The sequence below is a fragment of the Aquarana catesbeiana genome, linkage group LG02 (genome assembly GCF_042186555.1).
Source record: "Aquarana catesbeiana isolate 2022-GZ linkage group LG02, ASM4218655v1, whole genome shotgun sequence".
NCBI lineage: Eukaryota > Metazoa > Chordata > Amphibia > Anura > Ranidae > Aquarana > Aquarana catesbeiana.
The window spans coordinates 60602009-60617146 of NC_133325.1; the positions used below are offsets into that span (position 1 = coordinate 60602009).

The 15138-nt window shown below is 45.1% G+C and overlaps 1 protein-coding gene across 1 annotated transcript in view; it reads left to right on the forward strand.

Moving 5' to 3' along the window:
* Window positions 1-12164: 12164 nt before the first annotated feature.
* LOC141126910 (putative N-acetylated-alpha-linked acidic dipeptidase) overlaps window positions 12165-15138 on the forward strand; it is a 127837-nt gene continuing 124863 nt past the window's right edge. The window contains exon 1 of the mRNA XM_073612968.1: window positions 12165-12430. Within this exon, the coding sequence (XP_073469069.1) occupies window positions 12307-12430 (124 nt within the window). The 5' untranslated portion in view covers window positions 12165-12306. The remainder of the gene's footprint in view (window positions 12431-15138) is intronic.

The following is a 15138-nucleotide window of genomic DNA, read 5'->3' on the forward strand; positions in this document are numbered from 1 at the left end:
TGAAAACAGAGGCTAGGGCAGCTATTGGCTACTGGCTATCAACTTCCTTATTTTAGTCCGGTCGTATGCCATCACGTACAAATCCGTCAGACTTTGGTGTGATCGTGTGTAGGTAAGTCCGTTCGTTGGGAAAGTCCGTTGGAAGTCTGCCGAAAGTCCGTCGGATAATCCGTCGGACCAGTCAAGTCGAAAAGTCCGCTCATGTGTACGCGGCATAACAGGTTTTCTTCTAAGATTGCCCTGTATTTGGCTCCATCCATCTTCCCATTAATTCTGACCAGCTTCCCTGTCCCTGCTGAAGAAAAACATCCCCACAACATGATGCTGCCACCACCATGTTTCACGATAGGGATGGTGTGTTGAGGGTGATGTACAGTGTTAGTTTTCTGCCACACATAGCGTTTTGCTTTTAGGCCAAAAAGTTAAATTTTGGTCTCATCTGACCAGAGCACCTTCTTCCACGTGTTTGCTGTGCACCCCACATGGCTTGTCACAAACTGCAAATAGGACTTCTTATGGCTTTCTTCTTGCCACTCTTCCATAAAGGCCAGATCTGAGGAGTGCCCCCACCTGAGCTGTGGATCTCTGCAGCTCCTCCAGAGTTACCATGGGCCTCTTGGCTGCTTCTCTAATTAATGCTCTCCTTGCCCGGCCTGTCAGTTTAGGTGGACGGCCATGTCTTAGTAGGTTTTCAGTTGTTCCAGCTTGGGATATTTTTCTATAACCTAACCCTGCTCCACAACTTTATCCCTGACCTGTCTGGTTTGTTCCTTGGCATTCCTGATGCTGTTTGTTCACTAAGGTTCTCTAACAAACCTCTGAGGGCTTCACAGAACAGCTGTATTTATACTGAGATTAAATTACACACAGGTGGACTCTATTTACTAATTAGGTGACTTATGAAGGCAATTGATTCCACTAGATTTTAGTTAGGGGCATCAGAGTAAAGGGGGCTGAATACAAATGCACGCCACACTTTTCAGATATTTATTTGTAAAGAATGTTAAAAACCAATTATCATTTTCCTTCCACTTCAGAATTATGTGCCACTTTGTGTTGATTGATTAATCAATTATTCAGATAATAACCTTAAAAAAAAGTGTGGTGTATAATTTAGTTAGTATGTAAAGTATAAGTATATACTATAATAAAGTATTTAATCCACAGAATAACACTGTATTAGAGGTTGAATCTGGTAAATATCATTAGACTTGGATCAATTTTTTTATTAAAAGAAAACAAAATTAAAGACTGTTTTGCCGATTTTCAGACAGAACTGTAATATATTATATGCTGACCATACAAAAACAATGTCTTCCTTTGAAAAATTTCAATTTAAGGATGTTCGTTTGATTTTCTAATAATTAGTGGGGTCAAATCAATGTTCTTTTCGGAAAATTCTAAGGAACAGAATAGAAAACTTCTTGGTCAAAGCCGCCGAATGTATGACTCGGCCCAGGTAAGTAAAACGGGGGGGCTGGTCACTGCCAGGTGTTTTTTCACCTTAATGCATAGGATGCAGGTGTAAAAAGGACCTGTCACCTCCAGTGGCGGCACATTCATAGGGGGAGCCCGGGCGCTGCCCCCCTCCTGTAGTCACAAAAAAAATAAAAAAAATATTTTTTTTTTTTATTTAACGACCCCTTTAAGAAAAAATAAATTCGAAAAAAAGTCTTTTAACTAAGTGCACTGTGTTTGGGCACCAGACACAGTGCACTATGGGATTCAATGCAATCACGAGATTGCAGACATGGCGCTTCATTGGCGGGGTTTGGAGCTGCTTTGCGGCGCAATCCATCACGCCGAGCAGCATCCGCCCAAGGCCCAGCCGGGTGCTTTGTGCTCAGTGTGAGAACAAAGTCACGTCCTGCGGGCTACAAAAAGATGGCTGCCATGAGGACTATTTCCCTTGTGTTCAGTGGAGAGGGGAGGGGCCTCACACACATGGAGAAAGCCAGGAACTAGCTACAGACGCGGCTTGAAGGAGTGCTGTGCTGCCGGGGACACAGATGTGAGGAGGACCCTGCTGCTCTGCTGATGGGGACACAGATGTGAGGAGGACCCTGCTGCTCTGCTGATGGGGACACAGATGTAAGGAGGGACTCTGCTGGGGACAGAGATGTAAGGAGGGACTCCGCTGGGGACACAAATTTAAGGACAGACTCCGCTGGGGACACAGAAGTAAGGACGGACTCCGCTGGGGACACAGAAGTAAGGACGGACTCCGCTGGGGACACAGAAGTAAGGACGGACTCCGCTGGGGACACAGAAGTAAGGAGAGGCTCCGCTGGGGACACAGTTGTATGGAGGGGCTCCACTGGGGACACAGATGTATGGAGAGACTCTGCTGATGGGGACACAGATCTAAGGAGGGACTCTGCTGACGGGGACACAGATCTAAGGAGGGACTCTGCTGATGGGGACACAGATCTAAGGAGGGACTCCGCTGATGGGGACACAGATCTAAGGAGGGACTCCGCTGGGGGCACCTGATGTAAGGAGGGACTCCGCTGATGGGGACACAGATCTAAGGAGGGACTCCGCTGGGGGCACCTGATGTAAGGAGGGACTCCGCTGGGGGCACCTGATGTAAGGAGGGACTCCGCTGGGGGCACCTGATGTAAGGAGGGACTCCGCTGGGGGCACCTGATGTAAGGAGGGACTCCGCTGGGGGCACCTGATGTAAGGAGGGACTCCGCTGGGGGCACCTGATGTAAGGAGGGACTCCGCTGGGGGCACCTGATGTAAGGAGGGACTCAGCTGGGGGCACCTGATGTAAGGACGCACTCAGCTGGGGGCACCTGATGTAAGGACGCACTCAGCTGGGGGCACCTGATGTAAGGACGCACTCAGCTGGGGGCACCTGATGGCATCTGGTGGCAGGCGATGTGGCAAGTGACACGCTCAGGGCTCCCACTGATTCTGCATTATGGTGAGTTGAATGATGTCATTTTATATTACAATGTAATAATAGAAATAATGTGCTTCAATCATCCTGACACCATAACAACCATGGTGCTGGGATGATTGAAGAGCTAACACCAGGTTTGGAGTATCTTTATCTGCTGATTGTTAAACTTTCTAGAATACACATATTTCTATTGTTGTGTATGATCTGGGCCTGCTGTCCCTCCCTCTCTCCCTCCCTCTCCCTCCATCCCTCGTTCATCTCAGACGGTAACCACACCACATTAGATCCACCCCCACTATTTAGCTGAAACAATGGCCATTTTCACCAAGTGGGAGGAGTCAAAAGGAAGGCTGGGGTCTGGCGCTTCCCCATCCTAAAACTTCACCAGCTGCCACTGGTCACCTCTGTACTACCCATAGCAAAGAAAAGTACTGTATGCTGGGCATAATTTATTTAAAACTTTATACTCTTTGTAAAACTTTGTGTGCTTTAAATGTTAACTCGTTTGCCAGCCTGAACATCAGAACTATTTTTAGCCCCCTCTCTAGGTTACAGATGGTTGTCCTTTGCCCTAATGGATAGAAAAAAGCAATCTTATTAAGTTACTTAGTAGGGAGGCAAAAAAGAGCCGTATGCCAACTCCTGCTATGATATTAAGAACCTTTTATCTGCTCTTTAGAATGAACAGTAAATGGTTTCCATTAACACTCTGGGGAGTTACTTCTTTTCATTATGCCGTTTAACTCGCAATATCTGATTAAAGCGAAGTCCAATTTTCGGTATCAATAAACTATCTGTGGAAGTCGCGTCTTTCTATCTTTTATTTAAAGGAAGCCTGTAAATATGGAAATATGGGGGCGGCCATTGTTGACCTCATTCTAAGAATACTAGTGACTCATAGAAAGTTAGAATTCCAGCTCCACATAATGACTCAGAATGCAGTGAAGCCACTGGATCAACATGACAGCCATGCACCTTACTAAAGACCTGTAATGTCATCTCGTGTTCATCTTTTCTATAAGATTTTCTTTAAAGTGGTTGTAAACTCATATATACTCAGCGAAGTGACTGGCCTCCGGTGATACACAGAGATGAAACAAATCTTCCTGTTTATCTACAGCAATTTCATCTTTACAGCCTTATAAAGCACACATTTTACACAGCATTTCTCATCTATAAAAGTCAGGGGACGGGGATCTGACATCAGACACTGCACAGCATACTGCAGCGAGCCGAGTGTAATCTGAGTCCTGAGTGGAGGGAAAGGACCCTCCCCCCTACACAGTCTCATAGGGAAACACTCAAATGCACAGTTGAGGCTTTCAGTCACCTGCTGTGTGTTGGGGGGGGGGCTATTATTTGGGATTGGCTGGTGTCAGCATAGACCAGTGATGTCAAATCTTGGCACCCCAGATGTTTTGGAACTACATTTCCCATGCTGCTCATGTACTCTGCAGTGTAGTTGAGCATCATGGGAAATGTAGTTCCAGAACAGCTGGGGTGCCAAGGTTCGCCATCACCGTCATAGACTGTCAGAATGTCAGAAGTGACTCACTCAGATAGCAGAGGAATGAGACAGCAGACAAGAATCACTTGGTGCTTTGGATTGAGGCAAGTACACACCATAGAGGGATATGCTTTGTTCATTTTTCATTTCAGAGGTTTAGGACTGGTTTACACCAGATGCAGTGGGACTGCCTTGGGCGGCTATTCCTGCGCAGTCCCATCACATTGACATGTCTTCTATGTGCCCAGTTCACACCACTGTGTTGCAGGCATGATGCAGTGAAAAAAGTACTGCATGCAGTACAGTGCGAGGCAATCCACAAAGTATACAAGCACATTGTGCCATAATCACTGCAGGTAAAACTGTGACTGTTCTGTCCCCCAATACACGTTTCCCAGTGTGTAACTCGACATGCAGCTTAACCCTCCTATTCTGCAGTAAGCCAGACTGTCAGATAAGGGTACTCACCGAGGCCGAGATGCTGAGAGCGGTAACCTCTTGCGACTAAGTGCACTCCACTCCTGGAGATGGTACAGGGGGTGAAGGGCACAAAGAGGCAGGAGTCACCAGCAGGCTGGGCAGGTCTTGCGTGAAGGTCACCGGGAGGGAGACTGCTGTGCAGGACTGGAAGATGCTGAAGCTCAAGAAGAAGGATGAACAGCTGATCCAACAACAGGCCGGGGGTCAAACAACGTTGACTAGTAAGAGTTTCTAGGCAAAAACAGTCTAGTACAAAGGACTGTTAGCAGGTCTGTCAGCAGGCTGATCACTTAGTACTAAAGATTGATTAGCAAAGTCCGTAAACAGGCCAAGGGTCAAACACAGGTAATTGGAAGCAAAGTCTGTGAGCAAGCCAGGTGGCGAGCACTGAAGACAATAGCAAAGTCCAGGAGCAAGCTGAGGGTCAATCACTGGAGACAGGAAGCAATATCCGTAGACAGGCCGAGGGTCAAACACAGGAAGCAAGTGGAGAAGTCCGAGAGGCAAGCCGAGGGTCAGATGCAGGAAGAGATCAGAGCAGGTCAATCCGGGTCACAACAGGTAATCAAGAATCAGGATACAAGCAGGAAACACACAGGGAGCTGAAAGGCAAACCAGCAATCTGGTCATGGCACAGAGTGGCTTTTATAGGTCAGTGGGAGGCTCATGTTGTGCGCGCTATTGCGTACGCGCGTTTGCCGTTTCGCCGAATTGCACACAAACATTAGCCGTTTCGCTGTATTGTGCCCAGGGATGCGCCGGAGTGCCACTCTACCGCGCATGTGCGAAAGAAGGCAGCGATATTGGCGAGACTGGTACTTGCCTCTTTCCTGACACAGACTAAGTGTCATTTTAAAGCTTTATTAACAAAACAGGGTGAGGTGAGACTATAGGAGGAAAACAAACAAAGTACACATAATCAGTATGTGAAACACATAGAAATAAAGTACAATAAAGTAGTGGATGGCAGCAGGGCCAGGACAAGGGGTGGGCAGGAGGGATGGCTGCCTTGGGCGCGATTGGTTTATTGCAGGGTTGGATGCGCCCTGACCCTAAGGGAAGGGGGGGCACAGTTTGGCATCTTTGGCTTGGGCGCTGAATGACCTTGTCCCAGCACTGGATGGCAGCAAGGTTCATACCGGCGTTGCTGCAATTAATTGCACAAAAGAATACAAGTCTCTGTCAACATGAGCTCTGGTAGCAGGTTCTTTCTATTTCAGTCCCTAAGATGGAGTCTGAGTTCCCAGGATGTACCTGTCTCTTCCATAGATTGAAGAATGATGGGTATTTTTGTTAAAGCTGAACTGTTTCTAGAATCTGCAAACACAGTAAATTTACTACTCACTCCATATTGTGGTCAAATATGATATTGCAAACAAACAACTTAATTTATATCCTGCTGGAGGCAGAACAGTGACATTCAGCCAGGTCTAGAATGGTTATACATCCACAGGACGTTCATACAAATGTATGAACGTACAAACGGTTAGGAGCTATGAGCATATCTTCTAACTGTCTCTGCTTTGGAACCAAATCCCCCTGTCCTCTGTCCTTTCCTCCATGGTTGTCCTTCTTCTTGCTCTGTATGATGTATGGAACTCTAAAAAATGTACATAAGATTTTTAATAAAAAACATAATGGTTTTATAAGTTCCGGTAATGCAAGTCAATCACCATTCAACTTCTGCCTTATGTTAAATTATATGAAAGCCTACACATTTTGTTCTAGCTATAGTCTGGACACAAGTGTTTTCATTTAAAATGTAACTCCACTTTCATTGGAAATAAAAAAAAAATTTAGTGTATACAACTGTGACCAAAGTCATATTGCAATTGAATGTTATTAAAAATTACCTTTCATTTTCAAACTGCAGCTCTGTAATTTTGTGTAAATGCAATACAATATGGCTACCCGGAGGCATTCTGTACATATATGATGTACGGAATGTCCCCCAGAAATGTCATTTCCTGCTTGTGTGATTGGCTCACTGATTTTCTCAGAAGTCTGCACTAAGATATAAGCCAGATATTGGGCATCCCCTGCAACATAAATGTAACTTTTGGTGAGATATTACCAAAGGGAAATCACGTCTAAAGGGATGCAGACCCTGTCACTTTCCTCATTAGAGCCATGAAGGTGCAGGAGCTGATTGATAATTGTAAAACCACTCCCATAGAGATTCAATATGCACATGGAAACAGGCAAACAACTGTTTCTTCAACAAAAGGTAGGAATCTGCAGTTTGTTAAAATCCTTGCAATGTACATAGATCACCCAGAGGAAATTTTTTTTTCAACAAAAGTGGAGTTACTCTTTAAATATATTCCTCTAGAGACATAAAGTAACTTAAAGTGGTTTGTTAACCCACTTTCACATGTTAACATAATCCGTGTTGTCTGCTAATACAGTGCCCCCTTATCTCTGTGTTTTATTAAAAAAATTCCTCCTTTACCGTATCTCACGGCGGCTCTCGGTGCTCATGTAACTCACCGTGTCTCCTCTCTGCCCATCTGACAGAAGCAGCAGGCGGGGCCGAGATTTCCCCACTGATGTCAGGCAGTGGAGGGCAGTATGATGCGAGAGGTGTCAGTGGAGGGCAGTATGATGGGGTGGAGGGCAGTATGATGGGAGGGGGGGTAGTGGAGGGCAGTATGATGGGGTGGAGGGCAGTATGATGGGAGGGGTGGCACTGGAGGGCAGTGTAATGGGAGGGGTGGCAGTGGAGGGCATTATGATGGGAGGGAGGGCAGTATAATGGGAGGTGCAGCAGTGGAGGACAGTATTATGGGAGGGGTGGCAGTATGATGGGAGGGGGTAATGGAGGGCAGTATGATGAGAGGGGTGGCAGTGGAAGGCAGTATGATGGGAGGGGGTGGCAGTATGATGGGGTGGTGGCAGTGGAGGGCAGTAAGATGGGAGGGGTGGCAGTGGAGGGCAGTAAGAGGGGAGGGGTAGCAGTGGAGGGCAGTATGATGGGAGGGGGGGCAGTGGAGGGCAGTATGATGGGAGGGGGGTAGTGGAGGGCAGTATGATGGGAGGGGGGGTAGTGGAGGGCAGTATGATGGGAGGGGGCAGTATGATGGGAGGGGTGGCAGTTTGATGGGGTGGAGGTCAGTGTGATGGGAGGGGTGGCAGTGGAGGGCAGTATGATGGGGTGGAGGGCAGTATGATGGGAGGGGGGTAGTGGAGGGCAGTATGATGGGAGGGGGGTAGTGGAGGGCAGTATGATGGGAGGGGTGGCAGTATGATGGGGTGGAGGGCAGTATGATGGGAGCAGTGGCAGTGGAGGGCAGTATAATGGGGTGGAGGGCAGTATCATGGGAGGGGGGTAGTGGAGGTCAGTATGAAGGGAGGGGGGTAGGAGGTCAAATTGGGTGAAATGTGCAGCGCTTATGTGATCATATAAACCATAACAAATAATATGAGTCCAAAAAACGTGAATAATAAATGATGTGCTAAAAAATACTCCAAGAAGTCCTCTATTATGACATGCGATGTCTATAAACAGAGGAACTTGGACGTGTGATGTCCAAAAAAGAAAGTCAGTGACAAGCTTCAGTCATGTGTGATGATAATCCTCAACCACATGTGGATATAATATAGTAACAGTCTTTAACTTCAAATATGTATGATGTAATAACAGTTAATAGTAGGTCCACAACCAAAGACACCAGAAGCTGCTTACCAGAGGGATTGAACTTAAATAGGTGTACACCTAGTGAGTCAATCAAGCTTTGTGGTATAATATACCAAGGGGATCAGATGCTCTATCCAGATATGACCTCCAAATGGACCTCCGAACAAGTGTAAGGTATGGATGGACTCAGTAGATATAGGCAGTCAGCCCCATCATTAAAAGAAAGAGGAAGGCATATAGTGTAACTCCGTATGGAAATTTTAATACATAAAAAGCAAAGGAAATACACTCATGTGTTTAGCAGTAAAATCAAGCGCTTGTATCAAAGAAGACAGTGGTCTCAGCATATCCTTCTGACGCGTTTCGACTTAGAAGTCATCATCTGGGGTGCTGGACCACTGTACTGGCTGAGTATTTATAGATACTGGTTACCCCCATAACAAGTGGCAGCTCCGTCTGATTGAAAATGCAAATTATGGAGATTACTTCCTGGTTCCTCCAAAATGGCGCCTGGGCTTGCATTCCAAGCCTCGTTTTCATATGTAGAGGAGGATTACTTCCGGGTTCTCCCAAAATGGCGCCCGGACAAGAGTTCCAAGCCTCATTTTAACATGTGAAAGAGGATGCAACATCATGTGGAACAGTGACTGGTTTAAACAGCCAAAAACATGGCACCGCTATTTTCGGGGACATATAGGGGCAGATGTGGCTTAAAACGGCACAATGTCCGGTGTATATAACCTACAACATGGCGCCGTTTGTCATAAGGACATGTATATTAATACACTAAGTAACAAGGTATCACCCTTCTGGCAGCAAAAATGAAAAACAATATAATACATCCAAACATTGCTCTAGCCTGAACATGGGCAGTGGCGTATTTGAGGCATGATGGGAGCAGTGGCAGTGGAGGGCAGTATCATGGGGTGGAGGGCAGTATCATGGGAGGGGGGTAGTGGAGGTCAGTATGATGGGAGGGGGGGTAGGAGGTCAGTATGATGGGATGGAAGGCAGTATGATGGGAGGGGTGGCAGTGGAGGGCAGAATGATGGGAGGGGTGGCAGTGGAGGGCAGAATAATGGGAGGGGGGGCAGTGAAGGGCAGTATGATGGGAGGGGGGATAGTGGGGGGCAGTATGTGGGGACTGTACAACATGACTGGAGGGGATCAGTGTATGGGAGGGAGTAGAGTGACCATGAGCTTCCTCGTGGCACTGCAGGGAGCATCTCTCCTACCTTTCTTCCAGCGGCAGGAACAGCCTTCAGGCGAGACCCGGAGTCGGGGCGGAGCTGGCGGTCCTAGGTACGGATGACTGTGGAGCTTAGGCTCAAAGAGGAGGAAGTTAAATCCTCCTCCGGCTCGCTCTGAATGCTGGAGCCCCACTTTCCTCCTCGTCATGACGTCACTGGTTGCTAGACGCCAGGCGGGCTGCGGCTAGCAACCAGTTGTTTGGACAGTGAGCCAGGCAGCGCCTGGTGGTGAATAATAAAGTGGGTCTCGGCCAGGAGTACACCAGGCAGTGACAGCAGCGATACGGCTTCATTTTTTGGGGGCATCAGATCAGCCCAGGGGGCAATTCTGGGACACTGTATTGTCCCAGAAAGACGGGCCCTGAACCGACCTCCCAAGGCGGGACTTTCCTGGGCAATCCGGGACGGTTGGGAGGTATGGTTTTATTGGGATTTTATGTGAACAGACCAACACAAAGTGGCACATAATTGTGAAGTGGAAGGAAAATGAAAATAAATATCTGAAAAGTGTGGCCTGCATTTGTATCCAGCCCACCTGAGTCAATACTTTGTAGAGCCACCTTTCGCTGCAATTACAGCTGCAAGTCTTTTTGGGGATGTCTCTACCAGCTTTGCACATCTAGAGAGTGAAATTTTTGCCCATTCCTCTTTGCAAAATAGCTCAAGCTCTGTCAGATTGGATGGAGAGCGTCTGTGAACAGCAATTTTCAAGTCTTGCCACAGATTCTCAATTGGATTTAGGTCTGGACTTAGACTGGGCCATTCTAACACATGAATATGCTTTGATCTAAATCATTCCATTGTAGCTCTGGCTGTATGTTTAGGGTCGTTGTCCTGCTGGAAGGTGAACCTCCACCCCAGTCTCAAGTCTTTTGCAGACTCAAACAGGTTTTCTTCTAAGATTGCCCTGCATTTGGCTCCATCCATCTTCCCATCAACTCTGACCAGCTTCCCTGTCCCTGCTGAAGAAAAGCACCCCCACAACATGATGCTGCCACCACTATGTTTCATGGTGGGGATGGTGTGTTCAGGGTGATGTGCAGTGTTAGTTTTCCACCACATATAGAGTTTTGCTTTTAGGCCAAAAAGTTAAATTTTGGTCTCATCTGACCAGAGCACCTTCCTCCACATATTTTCTGTGTCCCCCACATGACTTCTCGCAAACTGCAAACGGGACTTCTTATGGCTTTCTTTCAACTATGGCTTTCTTCTTGCCACTCTTCCATAAAGGCCAGATTTGTGGAGTGCACGACTAATAGTTGTCCTGTGGCCAGATTCTCCCACCTGAGCTGTGGATCTCTGCAGCTCCTCCAGAGTTCCCATGGGCCTCTTGGCTGCTTCTCTGATTAATGCTCTCCTTGCCCGGCCTGTCAGTTTAGGTGGACGGCCGTGTCTTGGTAGGTTTGCAGTTGTGCCATACTCTTTCCATTTTGGTATGATGGATTGAACAGTGCTCCGTCAGATGTTCAAAGCTTGGGTTATTTTTTTTATAACCTAACCCTGCTTTAAACTTCTCCACAACTTTATCCCTGGACTTCATGATGCTTCACTAAGGTTCTCTAACAAATCTCTGTGGGCTTAACAGAGCCGCTGTATTTATACTGAGATTAAATTACACACAGGTGGACTCTATTTACTAATTAGGTGACTTCTGCAGGCAATTGGTTCCACTAGATTTTAGTTAGGGCTATCACAGTAAGGCCCCATACACACTATTAGATTTTCTGCAGATTTTTGTCTTCAGATTTACCAAAACCATGTAGTGCAAGGGCCTGCCTGATTGCATACAAATTGAAACTCTTCAGATTTACCAAAACCATATAATATGAGGTCAAACCTTAAGACAAAAATCTGCAGAAAATCTAATAGTGTTTATGGGGTCTAAAGGGGGCTGAATACAAATGCATGTCACATTTTTTTAGATATTTATTTGTAAAAAATGTTGCAAATCATTTATCATTTTCCTTCCACTTCACAATTATTTGCCACTTTGTGTTGGTCTATCACATAAAATCCCAATAAAATACTGTTACATTTTTGAGTGTAACATGACAAAATGTGGAACATTTTCAAGGGGTAGGAATACTTTTTTTTTTCTGTATACCATAAGATCAGCATAGAGAGACTTTAGTATTAAGGCAAGTACATGCAAAATGCATGCAGTAAAATGCAGAAGGTCCCACGATGACACTCAAAAACGCACAAAACTTTTTTGCAACAAGAAGTGTGAATCCGACCTTGATCTCTGAAAATCGCTTGTCTAGCACTCATTGAATTAGCTTCACTATAACTCTGTTCTCTGCAAGTTAATCTATGCATGAGGTTTCTCAGGGAACTTTGACCTGCTCAGCCAGGCATGCCTATGAGAAAGGGAGGGTCCAGCATTAATTAGGTGAACTTCTTTTGGAAGCTGTTAACTTTCAAGGTCTGGCAGGAGTTTCACATGCTGGCAAGCAGTCTCCTCTGCCTCCCTGTGTGAGGCCTCCGTGTATAAACACTATCCGGAGAGCTAGAACTGAAAATGTTGAGACTGCTGGGTAGCGATGACTATGAGGTGGGCACCAGGATTAAAGGGTTCTCTTCCCGCACCCTCTTCACGCTGGCCATCGGAGCGGTGGCGTTTCTACTCCTAGGATTCATCATAGGTACATTTCTCTGACTGCTTCTTTATTGTGTTGATTGTCTTCCTATTTTTTAATTTTTCCTTTTAAATCTCAAAGCATTAAACAAATACAGCGTTAATCTGTGCAAAGCGTTTACAAATGCAGCAGTAGACTTTAGCAGAATTCAAAACTTTTTCCATTTGCAGCAGCATGCAATAGAAGTCAATGCGGAACAAATTATCTTCGTTTCCATGGACTTATATGGGGAAACTTGCTTTGATATATTACAAGCATTCTCCTGGAACAGATTATGCTTGTAATCCAAGGTTCCACTGTATAAGGATACTTACCTGCTCTGTGCAACGGTATTGCCGACCATGTAACCCATATGTGTGCTGGCAAGGAAGGTGGGCTTCGACACTGCACTGCACTGCACATACGTGCCATGGCAGCCAAGGTTTCTGTGATGCAATCATGCTCATGGTGCTGTCACAACAGTTCCTGGTCTCTGTTTATGATTGGGAGCCAATGCGGCAGCTCCTGATCATGTGACTACCATGACAGCCAATCACATTGATCACGTGACCAAGAAGTCCATCTTGCCCAGGAAGGGGTTAACAGAACTAAAGGCAATTTTTTTTTCTTTTTCATTTTTGAATAGAGTAAGGGAGGGTTATAACCTGTCAGATTATTTTTTGCCATATGTGCCCCATTGGAGAGATTTCCCTTCACTTCCTGTTCCATAGCCAAAACAGGAAGTGAGAGGAAATCCCTGTAAATTAGGGCAATAACTTGGGGACCCCCAGGTCACCAGAATTAGTGTCCCCCATTGGGCGATTCCCCCTCTTTTACTTTTCTGGGGACAAGCCAACATTTTCTTTTTACATTCACTTTCAAGTATAATGGTAAACAGGACAATTATAGAGGGTAAATCTTCCTAACAGGGGTCCAGACAGCAATAAAAACTGACAGGTGTTGTAATCCATCTCCACTCTACCCAAAAAAAAAAAAAAAAAGTTTTGCATTTTAGTTGTACTTTTAGGCATAAATGTACACGGGACGTTTTACAACATCTCCTGAACGATTTAACTTGACAGATAGTAACCGATGTTTAAAAACTTCAGTTTTGCTGCGTTTACATGCCACGTTTGCGTTTAGAAGCGTTTTTTTATTTTTTTTTATTTTCAAATAGTCAAAAATGAAAAACGACTGTAAACGAAACGCGGCTAAACACGAGTTACAATCTGTTACAATGCCGTCCTGAACACATTTTTTTGCCTTCCAAAAAATGCTTCTAAGCTCAACTGCCTAGAAACAGACTACAAACGACCCTGTGTACATGTACTGATAAGATAATATAGAGGGGAGTTTAGGGGCAACTGAAAAAATGCCCAACTGCTCCTAAATGTCCGTTTACCAGCAGCAGAGTACATGAAGCCTAAAGCAGTATTGAACCCAAAAGCAAACCTTTACTTTATTGCAGCTTACTAGTTCTTAGATGTGACGGCTGCATTCATTTTCTTTTTTTAGGCTCCCTTTCTCTTATTTTCACCTGGTGATCTGGCCAGTAAGTCTGTTGTCTTTTAAAAGAACAAGCTCTCTTCCATATGTATCCGCTTACAGGAATGAGACAAACATTTTACCGCTGACAGAGGTGATTACAATGATCAGGTTTTATTTGTTTATGTTAAACATTTATCCCAATAGGAAAAAAACAATATTTGCTGTAAAAAAGAGGGGCAGCACAGTGGTGTAGTGAGTAGCACTCTCGCCTAGCAGTAAGAAGGGTTGCTGGTTCAAATCCCAACCATGACACTACCTCCCTGGAGTTTGCATGTTCTCCCTGTGCCTGTGTGGGTTTCCTCCGGGTACTCCGGTTTCCTCCCACACTCCAAAGACATGCCGGTAGGTTAATTGGATCCTGTCTAAATTGTCCCTAGTATGTATGAACGTGAGCTAAGTTGGCCATACACCATACAATTTTCTTATTCAATTTTCTTTAGATTTACCTTCAACTATGTAGTGCAAGGGTCTGCCTGATTGCATACACATTGAAAGGGTTTAGGTTTCACCTCATATTATATGTTTTTGGTAAATCTAAAGGAAAGTTGAACAGGAAAATTGAATAGTGTATGGCCAGCCTAAGGCCCCATTCACACTAGCGCGTTTTTTGATGCATTTTGCATTTTGCAGAAATGCACGGGAATTTTTTAACATGGGTTCCTATGGAACATGTTCACATCAATGCTTTTTTGTATCTCTGCGTTTTTGGAAAGGGTCGGGGACTTTTTTTCATGCAAAAAGCAGCGTTTTGCATGTAATGGATTTCAATGGACAAGCATCAAAAACGCAAGTGCACCGTTTTTGCACCGTTTTTGCAGCGTTTTTGGTGCGTTTTTGCCGTTTTTTTTTTTTTTTGTAATTTTTTTTTAAGACTGTAAAAAAAAATGAAAAAAAAAAAAAAAAAACGCAAAACGCGGCAAAAACGCTGCAAAAACGCGGCTCAAAAACGTGGCAAGCATGAAAAAAAAACCTCCAAAAACACTCAAAAGCAACATGCATAGGTGTGAATCGAGCCTTAGGGACCTTAGATTGTAAGCTCCTTGAGGGGAGGGACTGATGTGAATGTACAATGTATATGTAAAGCGATGCGTAAATTGACAGCGCTATATAAGTACCTGAAATTAAAAAAAAAATAAATGATAATTGATTATAAAGTGTTAGCTGGAGTTTGGCTTCAATTTGTTATT